The 20,952-nt window shown below is 44.0% G+C and overlaps 1 protein-coding gene and 1 long non-coding RNA gene across 2 annotated transcripts; both read left to right on the top strand.

The window, feature by feature from the left end:
• The first annotated feature begins 10,641 nt into the window (after nucleotides 1-10,641).
• On the top strand, nucleotides 10,642-15,516 carry LOC138962344 (uncharacterized). The gene has a single exon (XM_070334126.1). It carries the CDS (start codon nucleotides 11,284-11,286, stop codon nucleotides 13,378-13,380), a length of 2,097 nt encoding a protein of 698 aa, XP_070190227.1. The 5' UTR covers nucleotides 10,642-11,283; the 3' UTR covers nucleotides 13,381-15,516.
• A 270-nt stretch (nucleotides 15,517-15,786) lies between these two features.
• LOC138962336 (uncharacterized) lies at nucleotides 15,787-20,180 on the top strand. Its single transcript, XR_011454485.1, has 2 exons — nucleotides 15,787-18,226; nucleotides 18,461-20,180. It is a non-coding gene; the product is annotated as an uncharacterized lncRNA (long non-coding RNA).
• The last annotated feature ends 772 nt before the right edge of the window (nucleotides 20,181-20,952 follow it).

Below are 20,952 nucleotides of genomic sequence, written 5' to 3'. Positions count from 1 at the left end.
CGCTTGGCATTTTCCAAATAAGGATATCCTACTATGAGTACTACGCTGGAATACTTCAATGAATTTTCAAACGGCTACACTGGCTTCGTATTTCCTGATCGAAAGGGGGTGTATTGTTGATATTTGTAGATAATAGACTGCATTTTAATGGTCAAATGGCGATTTCGGAATAAAAATGTAGACAAGGACCTTTAAACAAAAACGTCGGTATTCTTTTCCACGTTGACACGAATTCTCTATATTTGGTTTTCAACTAAAAATAAGTTGACCATTCTTGGTATTTATTTATTTAGTAATTTTATGCCTGCCTCTTGTATTGAAGAAAATTGGAGTAACCGTATATCAAAAATTGATACAAATAGTGACAAATTGGCAAAAAGAAATGTGAGTATTATAGGGAAATTATGTATTAAAACTAAGACGTTTTTGTTGTTGCAAATGTGTTACCCGATGCAAGCCCTCGTGGCACCAAGAAAGGTGCTCGATACATTGAACACCATTTTTCTTGCTTCGAATGGAAGAAAAAGCACTCCAAAAAAAGGGCGTATGAAAAAGTAAAGAGGAATGTAATGTGTTCAGATTAAACGAAAAGAGGCATTAAGATGATAAATATGTATGATTTTCAAGCATCCTTATTGTTGACATGGGCCAGACGGGCGCAATGGCTTGGTGGTAAGACGCCGGCCTTCAAAGCGAAAGGTCGTGGGTTCGAATCCCGGCCGCGCCTGGCGGGTTAAGGTGGAGATTTGTCTGATCTCCCAGGTCAACTTATGCGCAGACCTGCTAGACAGTGCCTTATCCCCCTTCGTGTGTACACGCAAGCACAAGACCAAGTGCGCACGGAAAAGATCCTGTAATCCATGTCAGAGTTCGGTGGGTTATAGAGACACGAAAATACACAGCATGCTTCCTCCGAAAGCGGCGTATGGCTGCCTAAATGGCGGGGTAAAAACGGTCAAACACGTACAAATCCACTCGTGCAAAAACACGAGTGTACGTGGGAGTTTCAGCCCACGAACGCAGAAGAAGAAGAAAAAGTTGACACGGGCCAAGAACGTATAAAGTGAAATTGACAAATGTTTAAAAGGAGGGGGATTTCCCTTGAGCTATCCTCACAGTTCAAGGCCTGGGGGCATTAACACTAGTTCCGTGTTATTCAAAGGTAAGCTCAGAATTTGAGAGGTGAGAGTTTACCGAGGTGTTTAAAATCAAGTCATTCGACCTGATATTAAAGAAACCGCCAAGTCAGAATGTACCGGAGTAAGTGTTGGTTATCATGTTGGAACTGCGTTTCTCTTTGTGGGTTTTGGACTGTTTGTGGCTGGCTTTTCGTGTCCCTATTGGACGGGGTATGAAGCCTACAACATCGGTTTGTGGTTGGTGTGCTCACCCCGTGGTTGCCGCTCTCTGTCCACCATCTCCCCCTTGTTTGGAGGCCCGTTACTATAATCTTTAACTAAACTGCGTTTTCGGAACACGTGTGTGTGTGTGTGTGTGTGTGTGTGTGTGTGTGTGTGTGTGTGTGTGTGTGTGTGTGTGTGTGTGTGTGTGTGTGTGGCTTGGTGGTAAGACGCTCTGTGTGTGTGTGTGTGTGTGTGTGTGTGTATGTGTGTGTGTGTGTGTGTGTGTATATATTTAGGTATAAATATGTTATATTTGGATTAAAAACAAGCTCTGAAAATTAAAGATATGAAAATTATGATTTAAATTAAATGAACGAAATCGATTTAAAAACTATTTCATATTATTCCTTGTTGGTTCCTGACTCCAAAAACATATAGATATGATAATTATGTTTGGATTAAAAACAAGCTCAGAAAGTTAAAAAGAACAGAGATACAGAAAAGCGTGCTATCCTGCTCAGCGCCACCAACACCCGCGCTAGTCTGGCTTCTCAATTTCACTACCTTTCCCACGAGCGGTGGATTGACGATGCTACGAGTATACGATCGTGGTGAAAAAATGCAGTGCGTTCAGTTTCAGTTTCATTCTGTGAGTTCGACGTCGACAGCTTGACTAAAATAATGTAGTAGTTTCGCCTTTCGCGACTTGTCTCTTCTTTTTTATTTTCTTATTTCTAATATTTGCCAGAAGAACCGGCTGTTTCCATAGGTTTATAAGTATGTCCAAACTGGCCCCCAGGTCGGTTCTTGACTGGCCAGGGCGCATCCTTTCAAGGTAGGTCACCGCTGCAAGTCTGTGCGACACATAATCTATCCAGTGTTATGTCCCTTGCTGGGTCTTGCTCAGATGAGCAGCGTCTTGGTTTGCCCATCCCTTGGCTGGTTTGACACATATTATTTCTTTCATTGCCCAGGCAGAAGCGGCAATCTTTCAGCACAATCTCGTGTAACGTACATGTAGACGACATAAGACAGATTTTTACAAAGGATTTTAAATGCTTGATGAGCGCGTGTTGACTGAGAATACGTGACGTTCAGGCAATGCAAGCTTGCTGAAAATAACAAAGAGCACACAAACAGGGGAAAAAAACAAGCATCGCAAACATCAACAAGTCGCGTAAGGCGAAAATACAATATTTAGTCAAGTAGCTGTCGAACTCACAGAATGAAACTGAACGCAATGCCATTTTTCAGCAAGACCGTATACTCGTAGCATCGTCAGTCCACCGCTCATGACAAAGGCAGTGAAATTGACAAGAAGAGCGGGGTAGTAGTTGCGCTAAGAAGGATAGCACGCTTTTCTGTAGCTCTCTTTGTTTTAACTTTCTGAGCGTGTTTTTAATCCAAACATATCATATCTATATGTTTTTGGAATCAGGAACCGACAAGGAATAAGATGAAAGTGTTTTTAAATTGATTTGGACAATTTAATTTTGATAATAATTTTTATATATTTAATTTTCAGAGCTTGTTTTTAATCCGAATATAACATATTTATATGTTTTTGGAATCAGCAAATGATGGAGAATAAGATAAACGTAAATTTGGATCGTTTTATACATTTTTATTTTTTTTTACAATTTTCCGATTTTTAATGACCAAAGTCATTAATTAATTTTTAAGCCACCAAGCTGAAATGCAATACCGAAGTCCGGGCTTTGTCGAAGATTACTTGACCAAAATTTCAACCAATTTGGTTGAAAAATGAGGGCGTGACAGTGCCGCCTCAACTTTCACGAAAAGCCGGATATGACGTCATCAAAGACATTTATCAAAAAAATGAAAAAAACGTTCGGGGATTTCATACTCAGGAACTCTCATGTCAAATTTCATAAAGATCGGTCCAGTAGTTTAGTCTGAATCGCTCTACACACACACACACACACACACGCACGCACACACACACGCACATACACCACGACCCTCGTTTCGATTCCCCCTCGATGTTAAAATATTTAGTCAAAACTTGACTAAATATAAAAAGAAAGAAATACAGAAACATTGATCATACAATCTGTGCGGTTTCAAGCGGTGCCCGCAAAACGGCAGCTGTTCTTCCAAGTGAACCTTTTGATCCACGTCAAAAGCTGTGTTTTGCTGTCCAAAACTCACTTGCCGTCTCATGCCAACTCATTCTATATCTCGCCACATGTTTAATAACAAAAATAATATGAAACTGAACTGACAATATAATGAATATCACTGGTGATTCAAAAAACGTGTGTGACGTGTATTACTACTCTATCTGTCCGAGTTCCCCTGTCTGTGATTCTGCTTCAGTCAATGTCTGAGTCAACGATTCTAACAATTATCGCCAAAAAGTGATAAATGAACCGCCCCCCCCCCCCCCTTCACATAGTTAAAAGAGAGGGGGGGTGGGGGGTGGAGTGTGAAACTAACACGGACACTGATTAGGCCCCCTATTATTGTGTAGGCTATGCCAACTCAGTTGACGACCCATTCACAAACATGAGAGAGAGAGAGAGAGAGAGAGAGAGAGAGAGAGAGAGAGAGAGAGAGAGAGAGAGAGAGAGAGAGAGACCCCAAGCAACTTGAGAGGCAGAGACAAAACAGACACACACACACACATACACACATTCACACGTACACTGACACACACTGACACACACTGGCACACACATCATCATCACACTCACCAGGGCCGGACCTAAGTAGGGTGGGGTACTGGTAGTGGTACATTAGTTGATGGTGCGAAGTACCCGAACTCAGTTACCAGGGGGATCCGGGGACATGCCCCCCACCCCTCCCACCCTCGGAAAATGTTTGAAGCATATTTTATATAATATATACAAATCTCTGAAGAAAGTCTCTGCTGACTTTCAATTGTTTCTTTCACAATTTCTGATGTTTTATATATTATATATATATATATATATATATATATTTTTTTTTTTTTTACTCTTGGAGGAGGTGCATGGTATGGTCAGGGGGGAGGGGGTTCCGGGCAACAGGAAACCCCCCCCCCCCCTGGGTCCAGCCCGGCTGACACACACACACACACATTCACACACACACACACACACACACGCACACACACACTGACACACACACACACACACACACGTCCATTCCCTCACAACCTAGAAACAATAAGAACAAACACACATCACAGGTCGACACCGATACCACAACACAGCCAAAACACACCACACATTAATTGCTAAATATATCCGCTACCGTCGTAATAACCTAACGGACGTGCCGCGCGACACGCGTTTCGCCGTTTTTCCCACACAGCAACACTTTATTCACACCGGTGACACTGTGACGGTTCCCCTACGCTTTGTGTCCGGTGCCCTGACCCTTTGTGTTCGGTTCCCACTCGGTTCCCACACGCCAAAATTCGCGGACAAAACATCCATTTATGGTAGTATTACGCAATGTTGCTCTCTGAGAATGGTCTTGTTAGATCTGTGAGTGTTTACACTACATGCCTAGGTGCTGTTGGATTGAAGGTTTTTGATATTTTAGCCGTTATTAGGTAGAATGCCTTCCACTTTACTGCAAAACTGCATAATTCGTAGCATCGGCAAGAAATATCCTACCAAAAAATGCCTGCTTGGAACTGTCGTTGGTCCAGCAAAAAGTTCAACATGTCTGTAGCAGACAGCCCAAGTTTCAAGATTGTAGGGCCATCCAAACAGCCGTAATAATAAAAACAACAAAAGTAGTCAGTGAAATTGGCTGTGTTCGGTCCCCACACACTTTTGTGACGTAGGCGTGACGGTTCCCATAATTCATTGTGTCGGTCCCCACTTTCTGTGTCGGACCCCACTTTCGACCTAATTTCTCTGTGACGGACCCCACAACCAGCCTATTTTGTGTCGGTCCCCACACCTTCTTGGATTTATGACTTGCCGGTTACTTGTATCATTGTATTCATTGAATCTAATTGTCTCGGAGTTATTTTTCAGCAAAAACCGGCAAGGCAGCACCTTTTGTGATACCAAGTAAGTCAGATGACATCAGTATGTGTGTGTATGTGTGTGTGAGAGAGAGAGAGAGAGAGAGAGAGAGAGAGAGAGAGAGAGAAAGAGAGAGAGCGAGAGAGAGAGAGCTAGAGAGAGAGAGAGAGAGAGAGAGAGAGAGAGAGAGAGAGAGAGAGACTAACTTTATTAGTTTATGCCACAAATAATATATAACATTATTTATCTCTGGGACGGTTCCCAGTATACCAGCAAATTATGTGTTGATCCACCCACACCTTCTTGAACTGGCCTTCCCAATATCTACTCTTAGTCTTAAGGCCTTGGAGATATGCAATTTGGCACATTTTTAAAATAAAAGATCCACCTGTCGTATGTGAGATTCAGTTTTCAGAGCAAAATGCTGCCCAGGGACTTCTAGTGGTGATTGAAAAAAAAAAAGAGTACTTGCCTGTGTCAAGTATGTGTCTTTATTCACGCTTGTTGTAAGAGGCAACTTTTCCCAGCTCCTTGTGTTCATGACTGCTTTCTCTTAAAATTAATTACTTTATGACAGTCAGAATACAATGGAACAAGGCTACATAAACCCTGACAGCCTACGACAACGGCCCGACTAAGGCTCAACACCGCGCCAATAAATTCAGCATTGGGCCAATGTTGGGCCATGATTGCTCCGTTTTCGTAGGCTATCAGGGTCAAAGATACATATTGGTAAACTAGTAAAATACATGTTCAGCATCATCAGCAATACCACAAAAGGATTAAAACAAGAAATTCCTCCGATAGGAACTACACCCCCGTCAAAGGGAAATAACCTTCTCAGTTGGTGGCAGTGAGAATGGTTATTTCCCTTTGACCAACGGGGGTGTCCGTCTATACCAGGCCTTGTATAATTTTAATCCACCAATAACTCCCTAACCGTGTGTTTGACTGGTCCCAATTTTTGTAAGGACCGTCTCAGGAATGTATAGAACCTGTTCACCAAGTTTGGTGACGATCGGTCCGTTCATTCTTGAGATCTACTTGCGAACACAAACACATCGAGTGAAACCTATACACACCCCTATACCGGGGGTGTAAAAATCCTATTAGCTGTATGTCAGCGGCACAATGCAACCAGAACCAGCGTTTATGTGGAGTGATCGGGTGCTGGTCACTACCGCGAGCGTCACTACCGCGAGTACCACTACCGCGTCTCACACTAAAGTTGTGTTTCCGTACCCGCGATAGCGTTTTTCCAGCGGTGCGACGAAAATCAAGCACATAGAAAACAAGGAACTTAGTCGATAAATATCGACAGGGGGCGGACAAATGGTTTACATGTGAAATGTGTGTATATATATGGGTGTGGTTCTGAAACAAACAAACCATGTGAACCCCCCCATCCCACCGCTCGCGGGCTGAACGACTGACGTCACATGTCGCTTCGGTCTTTTCCTGAGAAGAACACGGCGTGTACATAATACACAATTCGATCGCGTAGCACTGCCAATGCACATTTTCGCAACGAAAACCGTGCTACTGTTTCTTGTGTGTTAAATCTGAAAGCAATATAAGTGAACGAACAATTGAAAACTGATATCACGTTACTAAACTCCAAAAAGTAATAAATTACTTCTGACTGCGGTACACAATACGGCAGTCACCTCTGCGAATGCTGTCGAAGAATCTAACCGAAAGTAAACATTCTGGGAATCTACGCGCATCGGCCTTGACGCAAGTTCAATACTTAGCCAATGAGCGCGCCGCGGCGAAGTTGGCCGCTGTAAGTCTCGCAGCGCTGGCTGGCTGAGCGAGTTGCGTGTCCATCCTTTTTTGGTCCAAGCCGCACCGTAGACCAGATTAGTAGGCGCTTGATTTTGGTATTTTGATTTTACATAACATTAAACCTTTCTTGGGGTTCATGGTCATGGCAACAGCCATAATAATATTATATCATGTATAATATTACATTTCAGCATATTTGAATTACATGTCATCATACCAAACTGTCATACATTTTTATTCCTACATCATTCTGATTGATCACAACCAAACCTACTATCAGTGGACACATCCAAATGTAAGCGCCTGTTCTTGACAACTTTTAATCGATCTAAAAATAGCAACTTGCTGGGCCCTCTGCCGCCAACAGACACTGTTTGGCCTGTAGGTAAAATGTACAATGTATTTTCTGATTTGTGCACAAAAGCTTTATTTCTTTTTTCTTTTTTTTTAACATAACAATGTTTAATGTCACTGTATGTTTAAAAGACCATGGTCATATTTGTAAAAAAAATGTTAAATTAGAAAATAAATAACATTTTGGTTCATGATTTTTCCTACACCTGTGCTAAAAATAAGAAATAAAAATGTCGGGTATATAAGTCACTCAAATACAGCTAAGTATGAATGGCTCGGTTTGAGTTTGTTGCAGTTGACCCTGCACAATGCGACATATCATGTTTTTGTTGAACAATTTTGACGTCACCCCTCCCATAGGGTGACGTATTTCACAACTTCCTGTGTTACACAAACTCTGTGATGACCAATTTTGACGTCACCCCTCCCATAGGGTGACGGATTTCACAACTTTCTACAGATGAACAATGTTGCCTTCACCCCTCCCATAGGGTGACGGATGTCACAACTTCCTGTGTACACAAACTGATGACGTATTTCACAACAAAATGGCGCTGCCCATGGTCAACCTCTAAACTATCCGTATAGAATGGGGGCGTCCTCGCCCCCATAATGACCAGGAGTGTTTCCACACGCGCGACGCGTTAGCGGCGCGACAAGCGGCAAGCGACGCGATTTTTTTGAAAGGGTCCTGGAGCGATTTTTTCGCGTTGTCGCGCGGCAACGCGGGAGTTTACAGATTTTACCGCATGTTTAAAACGCAAGTACGGAAACACGTCACGCGTTTGCGCGCGTTTTCTTTTGTCGGTGCCGCTGTCGCGGGTACGGAAACAGAACTTACCGCGAGTACGACACTACCGGGAGTACGACACTACCGCGAGTATAACACTACCGCGTGTCACACTACCGCGAGTATAACATTACCGCGTGTCATTTTATGACTTCCATGGCTGAAGGCAAAGGTTGAAATGTTTCCTTGAAATATAAAACAAAAAGGCCTGGTCTGTTCTCTGAACACTAATTCAATGTTTGTCATGCTAACCAAGAACTCAAAACGATCAGAACACACTATCAGAATACATATAGAATGGGTTGCTTCCAATCAAAGCCGTTAGAACACAAACTCACAAGAAGTAAGTTTGCATGCGTTCTCTCTACGGTTATGGTACTCGCGGTTGTGGTACGCGCGGTAGTGTGACACGCGGCAGTGTTATACTCGCGGTAGTGTCGTACTCGCGGTAGTGTGACACGCGGTAGTGTTACACGCGGTAGTGTCGTACTCGCCGTAGTGTGACACGCGGTAGTGACGCTCGCGGTAGTGTCGCATAACCGGAGTGATCTGGAAAGGTGTCAATCTCTCTCTCTCTCTCTCTCACTCTCTCTCTCTCTCTCTCTCTCTCTCTCTCTCTCTCTCTCTCTCTCTCTCTCTCTCTCTCTCTCTCTCTCTCTCTCACACACACATACACACACATACTGATGTCATCTGACTTACTTGGTATCACAAAAGGTGCTGCCTTGCCGGTTTTTGCTGAAAAATAACTCCGAGACAATTAGATTCAATGAATACAATGATACAAGTAACCGGCAAGTCATAAATCCAAGAAGGTGTGGGGACCGACACAAAATAGGCTGGTTGTGGGGTCCGTCACAGAGAAATTAGGTCGAAAGTGGGGTCCGACACAGAAAGTGGGGACCGACACAATGAATTATGGGAACCGTCACGCCTACGTCACAAAAGTGTGTGGGGACCGAACACAGCCAATTTCACTGACTACTTTTGTTGTTTTTATTATTACGGCTGTTTGGATGGCCCTACAATCTTGAAACTTGGGCTGTCTGCTACAGACATGTTGAACTTTTTGCTGGACCAACGACAGTTCCAAGCAGGCATTTTTTGGTAGGATATTTCTTGCCGATGCTACGAATTATGCAGTTTTGCAGTAAAGTGGAAGGCATTCTACCTAATAACGGCTAAAATATCAAAAACCTTCAATCCAACAGCACCTAGGCATGTAGTGTAAACACTCACAGATCTAACAAGACCATTCTCAGAGAGCAACATTGCGTAATACTACCATAAATGGATGTTTTGTCCGCGAATTTTGGCGTGTGGGAACCGAGTGGGAACCGAACACAAAGGGTCAGGGCACCGGACACAAAGCGTAGGGGAACCGTCACAGTGTCACCGGTGTGTTAATGTTTGCCACTGCGATAAACACAACTGTAACACAAATCGTAACTTGCTCGCTGCGCTGAGCTCATTTTCACCCCAACCCGCCTCTCTCTTTGTCTCACTGCAAAGCTAAAACTAGGTCGCATGTGTGTTTAACTTCCTGGCTGGGTTTACAACGCCTAACAAAGAGGGCCCCAAAGGGTTTAAAATCGTGATCGTGATTGGCGTTTTTTGACCTTTCTGTGACCGTGATTGCCAAAATTTCCATTTCTGTGATCGTGATGGGACTTTGCCCGTGATCCGTGATGACAAAAAAATCAAGTCTCGTGATCGTGATCGTCATTTGTTTTCGTGATCGTGATGGGCATTATTGCAAAGCATTTTATTTTCAACGTACATTTTTCAAAGCTGTATCACTCTATGATCCTCTATTCGTCAAGGTATTCGTGATCGTGAAAACAAAAATCAAGGTAACTGTGATCGTGAAAGCAAAAATTTCCCTTCCCGTGATCGTGATGATACCCCCCCTTTGGGGCCCTCAACAAACTGAAGCCAAACTTGTGCGAGCACTACGTGACACTATTGTTTTCATTTTGCCACATCTGATTTTTTTTCTCGTCGACTCAGCATTGTTCAGTGGGTTCAAGTGAACTTTTTTTGGTTCTGGCACTGCAAGTTTAGCACTGGCTCGATCGGCGCCGGAGTAACTGGGCAAACACGTGGCTGTGTTATTGTTTACACTCTCTCCCTCTCTTTCTTTCACCTCCCGCGAGGTGAATGCGCCAATCCGGTTACACAAGGTCAGAGGTCAACGCCTTCACGTCACACGGTTAATGCTATGCGAGGACGGTCACAGCTTTCACCTTTCTAGGACGTTACGAAAAAACGATGTTTCGGAGAATTTCATGGCTGTAACGCTTCGGCGGTGCGACCGCGCTCGGTTTGGGAATCGTCTGGATGTTGTTGACTCCATTGATCAAATCCAATCGCTGTACTGTCGCCGGTTCGATCGCTGAAGCGAGCATTTTAGCAGAGTCAATGAACGACCTTGCCGAGGTCACGGTTATGGGTCTAGGTCGCCCGGTGTGAGTGTGTGTTGTGTTGTGAGTGCGAGAGAGAGCGGCGAGAGACATCGACGTCAGAACGCATGCACGCCAGTTCAGCGCGCGGCACGCTCAGAGCAACAAACACTCTGTGTCTCTCTCTCCGCTCTCATTCTGGAACGAGTACGAATCTTCCGTAGCGAGAAAGGGAAGCTATATATATAGCTACCTGGCACGGGCTCTGAGCTGTGGCTTTAGTGATATTACAGTGTGGTTTGGTGTGCTCACGAACTGTAACGTGTGTGCGTGTGTGTAGTGTATTCTGTGTTTTGGGGGAGTGCGGTGTTCACTCGAACACCCTACCTTCCTCCCTCGTCTACTTCCCCACCATGTTGTGGGGTCACAGCAAAGCAGAAACCCTCGCCGCCGCCTCGCCAGTCCCAGAAGAACAACAAACCTGTCAACAAGCATGGCATTTACTCCTGTGTCGTCGTCGTCGCCGTCATCGTCCGTCCTCCCATCTCTGATGCTTTCGTCCCTGTCTTCTCCGGTTGTGATTTGTGCCAGAAGCGCTGTGGTGATAGGTGGTATTAGCCATGTACTTCTGCCCGTGTTCCTGTTCCAAGTCGGACACTGAGAACGAAGAGGATGTGTTGATCTTCCTGCCTCGCAATCTCTCGTACGTCGGAGAGAGCTACCTCGACCGCTACAGCGTCAGCTCTGCTTATGTCCACAATGCCAAGCTCGAAAAACAGAGACTGAGCAAAGATGTGGGAGCCGCACACTGCATGAAAACAGGCGCCGCGGCTAGCGCTGAACTTTTACGACTAGAACAACGAGGAGAGAAGGAGGAGGGCGAGGAAAAGAGACACAGAGACCTCAATAGTGGTGAGGACACTGAGAGAGAAGAGCTGCTAGGAGCGCATGCCATGGCCGATTTGGGCAGCACGTGCACAGCGGACGGTGACACGTCACATGCGTCGTTCCGAAGCGGAGGCGGACCCGACAACTGTGACGTCGGCATGGAGGCCACCATGTCCCTCCCCGTCTCCTCGTCCTCCGCCTTCCGCGCACCGCAGGGGAAGGACTACCCCCACCTTCACCACCACCACCGTCACGAGGAGCGCGAGCAGCAGCAGTCGGACTTTGAGCGGTACGTGCAGAAGGTGGAGTCCCCGGACTCGGACATGGTGAGCGAGGAGGGCGTGTTCGTCAACATGACGGACGACCTGGACGGCCTGGAGGGCGGTAACGGCAAGTCCACCCTCAGCGAGGCCAGCGACGATACCTACGTGTCCGGGGACTCCATGTATTACAGCCCCGAGGAGGTGGAGGGGATGGAGAGTGAGGATGAGCTCAGGCTGTCCCTGGAGGAGGCCGTCAACAAGGCCGCCAGCACCTTCTACTCCGACCGCCGCCGCCACCACGAGGACGACGACCACAACCACCCCCCAGCTGCTGCCCCCGACGCTGCGTCTGGAGACCCTCAGTCAGCACGGGATGGGGAGGAACACGAAGAACCTGATAACAGGGAAGGACCTCAAGTTACAATCTACGCATCGGACGACGTTGAAAAAGAACCGAAAGTCACTGAGTGCGCTGAAGACTCTCAGACAGGCGAGGTGAAGTCGGGTGGGGATGCTACTGGTCATGATGATAGTCCTGACTCCAAAAGTAAAGAGTCTGACGCGGAGGACAGTGAATCTAAACAAGGTGACGCTGCCCAGGCTAAACCGGAAGACACTAAATGTGAAACGGAAGAAAGCGGCTCTACGACGAAAGACACAGGTTCGGGTTCAGCAGGTGCTACTGACACACCCACAGACAGTGGCGCTGGTTCTCAAGAACAGAAAGCAAGCCCCAGCCCGTCACGTGCTAGTCCCGAGACGGGCGATGTCAAAAAAACGCAGAACGCGAAAATCACTGGGCTGAAGATCACCCTCAACGACGGGCCGTTCCGCACGGACGAGCGAGGCCTGAGCTCTTCCTACAAAGACCTGGTGTCACCAGAGAGTCCTCTGTACGAGGATCGCGAGTTCAACTTCCCCAGGTCCGAGCTGAGAAAGTCCACCTCCCTCAAGTCTTCCAAGACGCCGCCAGGCACCCCGCGCCGTAAGAAAGTGGTGCGCTTCGCTGACGCCATGGGGCTGGACTTGGAGTCCGTGCGGCACATCCTCAACCTGGAGTCGCCGCCCAAGATCCCGGCGTCCGCCATGAAGGACCTGCAGTTCGGGATGGGCGAGGATCGCAAGGGCATGGGCACCAAGTTCATAGTGGAGACGTTCCAGCAGCCCGGGGCCGACATGGGCTTCAGGGAGCGCGTGATGTGCGAGAAGGTGGCTCTGGAGAACGCGCTGATCGTGTCGGGGTCCATCACGGGCGTGGTGCGCGTGGCCAACATCTCCTTCCACAAGTCGGTGCGCGTGCGCTACACCATCAACGGCTGGGCCACCTTCCACGACATCTCCGCCTCCTACATGGTCAACTCCAACGACGGCTCCACTGACCGCTTCTCCTTCACCATCGTCCCGCCCTACGACTTTGGCCCCGGCTCCAAGCTGGAGTTCGCCGTGTCCTTCAACGCTAACGGGAGCGAGTTCTGGGACAACAACCGCGGCGCCAACTACGGTTTTGAGTGCTTCGCCAAGACCATCCCTACCGAAGCGGAAAACGCCTGGATGCATTTTCTCTGATGTGCTGTGTCTTTTAACACTGGTGGGATTTACTACTCGTCTGGATGCATTTCCTTGGAGGTGCTGCTACGTCTTCAAGTTCAAACAGTGTTGGGATTTACTACTCTCCGTGAGATGAGTGCTTCGTCGGTAAGACCATCTCAGCAGGATACGTTAGTTAGAACGGATGTTCTGCTTGGATCCCTGGACGCATTTCCTCTGAGGTGCTATATCTTCCAGCTGTGTTGGGATTTAGCATTTGCCATGAGGACTGCTTTGTTGAAGACTATCTCAGCAGGACATGTTTGAACGCATGGGAGTTTTGTGTTTTAGTACCTTTACCCGCAGCTGCGGGTACGTTGCTAAAACCATGTCCATGGTAGAAGAAAACGCATTGGAGCGTTGTTTTCTTTGGAATGTGTTTCAGTTTTACCTCGGCTTTTTTGTGCTCTTTGCTGCTGAAGAGGAAAATGAACTGGTACGTAATCCAAGGCTACTGCGTGTGTGTGCGCGCGTTCTTGTATTTATTCAAAGTTGGAAACGAAAAGGATTCTCTGGTGAGTTGTTCATTTAATGTGAACGGGAAAATAATAATTTATGTGGGACGATGTATACACAAGTCTTTCAGTCCAGTTTCGACACGTGTGCTTTAACAGGCGTGAGTAAAGCTATCTTTACAGGGAATTTTCCTCAGTGTTTCCACCGAGGAATGTAGCGTGTAACATTGGTTGTGTTAAGCGAGGCAATTCTTCTGTCTACACTACGCTCTTAAGTCTTTCGTTTCCACGACAAGAGAGATCGAGAACTGTACAAAGAAGGAAGTCTGTTATAATTTTCGCCAGACCTGAGGAGAACTGTACAAAGAAGGAAGTCTGTTCTAATGTTCACCAGACCTGAGGAGAACTGTACAAAGAAGGAAGTCTGTTCTAATGTTCACCAGACCTGAGGAGAACTGTACAAAGAAGGAAGTCTGTTCTAATGTTCGCCAGACCTGAGGAGAACTGTACAAAGAAGGAAGTCTGTTCTAATGTTCGCCAGACCTAAGGAGAACTGTACAAAGAAGGAAGTCTGTTATAATTTTCGCCAGACCTGTGATCATTATAAGGCCCAACAAAATAATAGGTGTGGTTACGGTAACATAGCCAAACAAAATAGGGTAGGAAGGTAGGCAATCACTTTTTTTTAAAACTTTTTTTTCTAATGTGTACAAATTAAACCTACTTGACAGGGAAATAAGTGTGCGACTCGCGCTTTCGCTTTCATTGCGTTTTCTGCACTCGTTTACTTGCTTTTTGGGGGGTATTTTTTTGACAAATATAATAAAAAGTTATAGGGTCGGCCCCAAAAAATAGGGTAGGTCGGGTTACCGTAACCACACCTATTTTATTTTATTTTTTTAGGCCTAATGATCCTGTACGCTAGATGAAAAGATACACATTGAATGGTCGTGTAATACACCACACGACAAATGAGTGCAGACAAAACTGTGCCGTTTTTTCACAGCGGGTTTATTTGTGTGGTTCGCGGCAAAAGGTCATTGCCCTCCAGGCCACTGGCAGAGTGATAAATTGCTAAAATGGTAGAGTCTCTGTGATTGGCTTTTCGCGCTGTGTGTGACGGTGTACTAGTAGCAAAAATGAATATTTCTAACATCACTGATATATATATTAGTAATTTACTAATTGTCAGTAATATTGCTGATATGATACCAATATCACTGCACAATTACAAATAGTAATCACTGATTCGCAATGTTCATTTTTGTCGCTACTTATGCCGTTAAAGCTGTACCTCGATTGCTGTGGTGGTGAGTGTAGTTTCGCGTTGCTGCAATTCATTACTCGAGTTCTAACTTCAGAGTGGTGTCGTTGTTGGACTCTTGCGTGTATACATGTGAATTATGCTAAAACTTGCCATAGAACAGTTGTTTACCCTAACTGACTTGCTTGAATGGTAATCCGTTCTATGGACTCTGTGATCTGTTCATACGTTGTTAGTGTTGGTAGTGGACATAGCTAGTGATTAACTGTAATTCTAGCCAGTTCCAGTATTGTATGCGACGACACTGCACCATACTCTCACTCTTAAAAAAAAGTATCGATGCCAGCTTTTTCGTTAGTAAGTTGATTCTTTGGAGATTACTGGCATAAAATCAAATGTGAAGGCCAACTGACGTTTTCATGTAAACTAGTCCCTTAGAGAGCGCACTCATAGAATTTGAGAACTGACTATAGATAACGTCTTTCATAATTTGTTGGTTGTCTTGAGAAAAAAGATCTGATGAAGAAATTTGCGGCTTTTTAATATAGTTTCTTTTTAAATTACTGAAATGCAGTCTAATTCAAAGAGGGAACACTAAGCCGAGTAAGGTCTTCCCGTTTTTCCTTTCTTCTTCTTCTCCAGCCCCCCCCCCCACCCCACCCCTTATCCCCCCACCCCTCCTCACACCCTGCTTGGCTTAAACAATATTATTCAGGAGAGAAAGCACATTCGGTGTGGGAAAGGAATTATCATATAATCCACCCCTCCCTTCTGCGTGCCTATGTCAGTGTGTCTGTGTGTGTGTGTGTGTGTGTGTGTGTGTGTGTGTGTGTGTGTGTGTGCGTGCGTGTGTGTGTGCGTGCGTGCGTGTGTGTGTGTGTGTGTGTGTGTTGTTTCTCTCCTTGATCGATTTCCCTGATACAATATATGCCCCCAAAAGACATAAACTTACCTGAGATTACCTCCACCGTATGTTAAGCAGTAAAATTTTCTTTTGTGGCAAACAATTGTGGAGAGACGTCTTTTGAGCTGTATTTTGTCTTGAATCCGTCATTCTCTTGCCAACATGTGCTAATACATTCTATCATTGTAGGGAATCGACAAACTTCGTCTTCGGTGTTTACAAATTCTAAACCTTTTTTCCAGAAAGCCATTGTTGATCTGATGATTAAGTTTTGGACCGTTGTTTGCTCACAGTTACCATACCTCTACTGTTCCAATAAATATCTCGTTGTCTGAATGATGTGTTGTACAATGCTCTTTAGCCTGCAGTGGGGTGTTTCTTTGGTTTAATTTGTTCAGAGGCAGATTCTATCAGAAAATATTTTGGTTCAAACACAGTCAGACGAATGGAGAAATGTCTTTACTTGTATAGCAGTTCTGATAGAAGTGTCTATGGTATTTATTCAGAATTCACAGTCCTTTCAGAGCTTTGCTAGAATGTATGCAGATTCAAAATGTGCAATGTGATTTCTCTTTTAATTCGAAACGTTTTGTTTTGACGAGTATTTAATTCTGCACGGTATTGGAATCGTGCGTTCCTGTGACCTGTATTGTACACGTGTGTTTCCATTTTGTGGTTGTAGTTTGTCAACGGTGTATTTATTAATTGCCTCGTACACGAGACGTAGATGTTCTTTTGCAAAGCATCCCTCCCAGCATCGCTTCGTTCTCACCTTTACATCACACTTTGTGTTAATAATTTAAAAGTTGAACACTCTATAGGGTTAATAAGTATGTATGCAAGTGATCGCGGCTAACCAGTGTGTGTGTGTGTGTGTGTGTGTGTGTGTGTGTGTGTGTGTGTGTGTGTGTGTGTGTGTGTGTGTGTGTGTGTGTGTGTGGTTAGGACAGGCAGGGGGGGGTCTACAGTAATTACTTTGCCGGGTAATTTTCTATGCTGTCTGACAGCCCTGTACATAGCTAGATATGTTTTTCGTACCCTTCATTTCATCCTCAATAGTAGATTATATAGATATATATATTTACCACAAAAAAGAAAGACTCACGGTAAATTAAATGTTTACCTATTTTTTGCTCCAGTATGGCATTCTGCTGTCTGTGTGTCGTAGTGGTTGCAGAATAGATCTATAACCTTATATAAAATATTCAAATTAGTTTTCAAACTCAGTTTTTTTAAACAAAATCTGTCCGTCATTTTGTAGAATCGTTCTCAGGATATTTCTGGCGTCAATTCTTGACTTGTGTGCATACTACGTCACTGACGTCATACACGTCAGAGCGATTTTCACCCATGAACGTTCCGCCCTGATATGGCCCTTCGTGGTCGGCTGGGCGTTAAAGGTCCTTGTCTTCATTTTTATACCGAAATCGCCATTTGACCATTAAAATGCAGAGTCTATTATCTACAAATATCAACAATACACCCCCTTTCGATCAGGAAAGACGAAGCCAGTGTAGCCGTTTGAAAATTCATTGTAGTATTCCAGCGTAGTACTCATAGTAGGATATCCTTATTTGGAAAATGCCAAGCGCAAAACTCCTCTCAAATCCCGTGCATTTCGTGCGTTTAAAAAAAAAAACGTGGACAGCGCTCCAGTGTCAAACTGTTGCTGCACTTGTTTGGGCGTGGCTATAAGCATAGTGACATGAATTTGATTGGTCAGTATTTTTAGGCAAAGCACATGTTCTCAGCAAACAGAAAACAAAATATTGGAAGCGTGAGTCACGCTACCCAAAAATAAAATCTTTTTTTACATATATTTTTTTTCTATAACTTTTTTCCCCATGGTTCATTCATCATCTGACATAACTTTTTAGCGAAATCTAACCATAAGATTATTGAAAAAAAAGCAAAAATGTAGACGACCACCTTTTAAGCAAACAAACAAACAAACCCATGAACGTTATTCGGAGAGAATGGAGCTGAGAGACGAGATAAAGATTGTAACATTTGAAGAATGTATCTGGAACTGATACACTAAGGTTTTGGAGTGGGTTCAGAGATGTTGGGGGGGGGGGGGGTGAGAGAAACAGAAGAGGAGTGTTTGTACCTGGCACACTGCAAGCGCTCGCAGTGCAACGCTCGTTTGTTGGCGCGTGCACGTGCGCAAGAGATGGCGATGAGGTGACTGATGAATGTAAGGCCAAAAAAAAAAAGGTCTGTTTACGGTAACATAGGCCCAAAAAATAGGGTCGGTAGGTCGGGATTTTTTTTTTTCCCCAAAAAACCATATTTTTACGTTATTTTGCAAAAAAACCAAGATTTTTTTTTTCTTTTTTTTTTTCCCCCAAATGCCAAAAAAAAAGTCTAGGGTCGCGCGAAAAAAATAGGGTCGGTCGGGTTACCGTAAACAGACTATTTTTTTTTTGGCCTAAGAACAATGTGCGATGTCTACACGGTATGTTGGGTGATATGTTACTGTCCTAGAGACTACTTGTTGGCTCCACCATCTGACTCTGAATATTGGTGGTTTTTGTTTGTTTGTTTTTTGCATTTGTGTATGTAGGTCTCCTTGATTGTCATGTCGTGACTGATCTTGTTTGTGTTTTACCAAAGAAGGTTTAAATGTCCTTTGGTTTATAACGCAATATAAAAACAGTCATCCACATTGCTGTTGATGCTTTTTGAATTGAAAAGATGCTGTGACTAGTTTGCAAGCTCATCCGCTTCGGTCCTGATGAAAAAATGTTATGTGATGTTTGGCGCAATATATATGTGCTGTTTGGCCGCTCATATTTTCCCACTGTGTTGTTTGTTTGTTATATATTTTAGGCCAAACAAAAAATGTATGTTGGTTTAGGGTAACATGACCAAAACAAATAGGGTCGGTAGGTCGGTTTTATTTTTTTTTTATTTATTTATTTTTTTTTAGTCTCGGTGAGGTTCGCAAAATGTGCCAGAGGTTGTTTTTTGGGGGATTTTGTTTGAGAAATAGAGAGAAAAAAGTTATAGGGTCGGCGGGAAAAAATAGGGTAGGTTGGATTACCCTAAACCAACATATATTTTGTTTGGCCTTACCGGAATTGTTCCGACTTTGGCAGTTTGATTCTTGATGAGACGCAGTGCAAAACAATTAACAGAAAATATGTTTTCTTTGAATGATTCAATCATGTGAAAATATTGACGATTTATGAAGAAAAACGATCAGTATGATTGTGTAGCCAGACACGTTTCCCGATTTTTTTCCCAGTTTGAAAAGAAAACAGTTTCTTTGAAATAATTCCTGCATGTCAATACTTTAGGGACATCATCAGTAAAGTATAAGTGATAAAAATGATCTTTCTTTTCTTCTCTGCCATTTTTGTTCTCCCCCTGTTATTGCTCTGTGCTCTGCTTTTCTGTCAAAGTTGGCACTCACAGTCACAAAACTACTCGGATGATATCCGGTTCACTGACAAAAGCTGTTATTGTTATGTCTTTCTGTAATATATATATACAATGAGCTGTGTATTCGTCAAATTTTTTTTTGTTTTTGTTTTGTTTTGCTTCTTTGTTGTTTTTCTATTGTTCCTTCAATTAGTCCTATAGCTGCGGAACTTACACAAACCTCTGTGATAGAGTTACGGCCTCACCTCGTCTGTTGAAAGGCCACTTTAATCTGAAGCGTTTACCACACACATTGGCTGAAGAATGGCGTTTGTGTTCAGTCCTTGTACAGACAAGTGAGTTATAGAAATTGCACAGATGCAATATTATTACGTCTCCTGGTTATACTGAGAAATTGCCCAAATGCAATGTTAAATAATACTTGTGCTGTTTTTGAAATTGCCCAAATGCAATGTTATTACGTGTGCTCTTGGTAAAAATTGCCCAAATACAATGTTACTGTGCGTCCTTCTAGGCGTTCTCGACCTTTCTGAACCTCAATTTACCTTTAAAAGCAGTTTGTATCTCATTTTGTGCCCTTTCAGTTCTTTTAATCTCCACCTACTTTTTCAGGTTACTGTTACTTACTCCTACACTTGCGAGGGTCAAAGAGTTATAGGAGATGATTTGATTCAGTGAGTGTGACGTCAGACGTTATGATGTGCACTGTGTAGTATTTGTAATATAGCACACAAATGTACAGAAGTATTAAAGTGTCAGAAAGCGTTCACTATGTATCGTGTTCTTTTTGTGTGTTTTCCGTGCGTAACCATCCTTTGGCACTGTTCGCCTGCTGTGTCTGATTTCCTTGTGGCTGTTGCGACAAATGTTTTCCGTGAATGTAATGTAATGTCTGTACACAACTTTGACCTAGGTTTGATTCATTAGGTTTTAATTCTTCGTATAACAGAAAAAAGCCATTGCATGCGCATACTTCATACATTATACAGGGTGACACAAAAAAAACAGATCTATCCCACCAAAAGTTTAATATTTTCTGAAATAATCAGCCGATTCTTTTATTTTTTCAGGTGAGCCAAGCTGAAATGATGTTCTAACAGCCCACCAAGTTTGAGCTTCAAGATGTCATGGACAACGGAGCATAAGACATTTATAGTCGAGGCCTATTTTCGGTCGAATTCTATCCAGACTGGTCAGCCGCAGATGTGACCCAGAGTGGTCCCCCTATTCACCGGACTTGAACCCCCCAGATTTTTATCTGTGGGGGTACCTCAAGGACAGGGTATATGGCAACAACCCCCAGACCATCCCTGATCTTAAGGCAGCAATAACAGCAGCTGTAAGAGCGATCCCACATCTGCGGCTGACCAGTCTGGATAGAATTCGACCGAAAATAGGCCTCGACTATAAATGTCTTATGCTCCGTTGTCCATGACATCTTGAAGCTCAAACTTGGTGGGCTGTTAGAACATCATTTCAGCTTGGCTCACCTGAAAAAATAAAAGAATCGGCTGATTATTTCAGAAAATATTAAACTTTTG

Source organism: Littorina saxatilis, linkage group LG1 (genome assembly GCF_037325665.1).
Source record: "Littorina saxatilis isolate snail1 linkage group LG1, US_GU_Lsax_2.0, whole genome shotgun sequence".
NCBI classification, from domain to species: domain Eukaryota; kingdom Metazoa; phylum Mollusca; class Gastropoda; order Littorinimorpha; family Littorinidae; genus Littorina; species Littorina saxatilis.
The sequence above is the reverse complement of the archived record's forward strand: the minus strand, read 5'-3'. Positions and strand labels throughout refer to the sequence as shown.

Bases quoted from the DNA above. Each gene is read 5' to 3' on its own strand.
- LOC138962344 (XM_070334126.1), top strand. From the start codon at position 11,284: ATGTACTTCTGCCCGTGTTCCTGTTCCAAGTCGGACACTGAGAACGAA.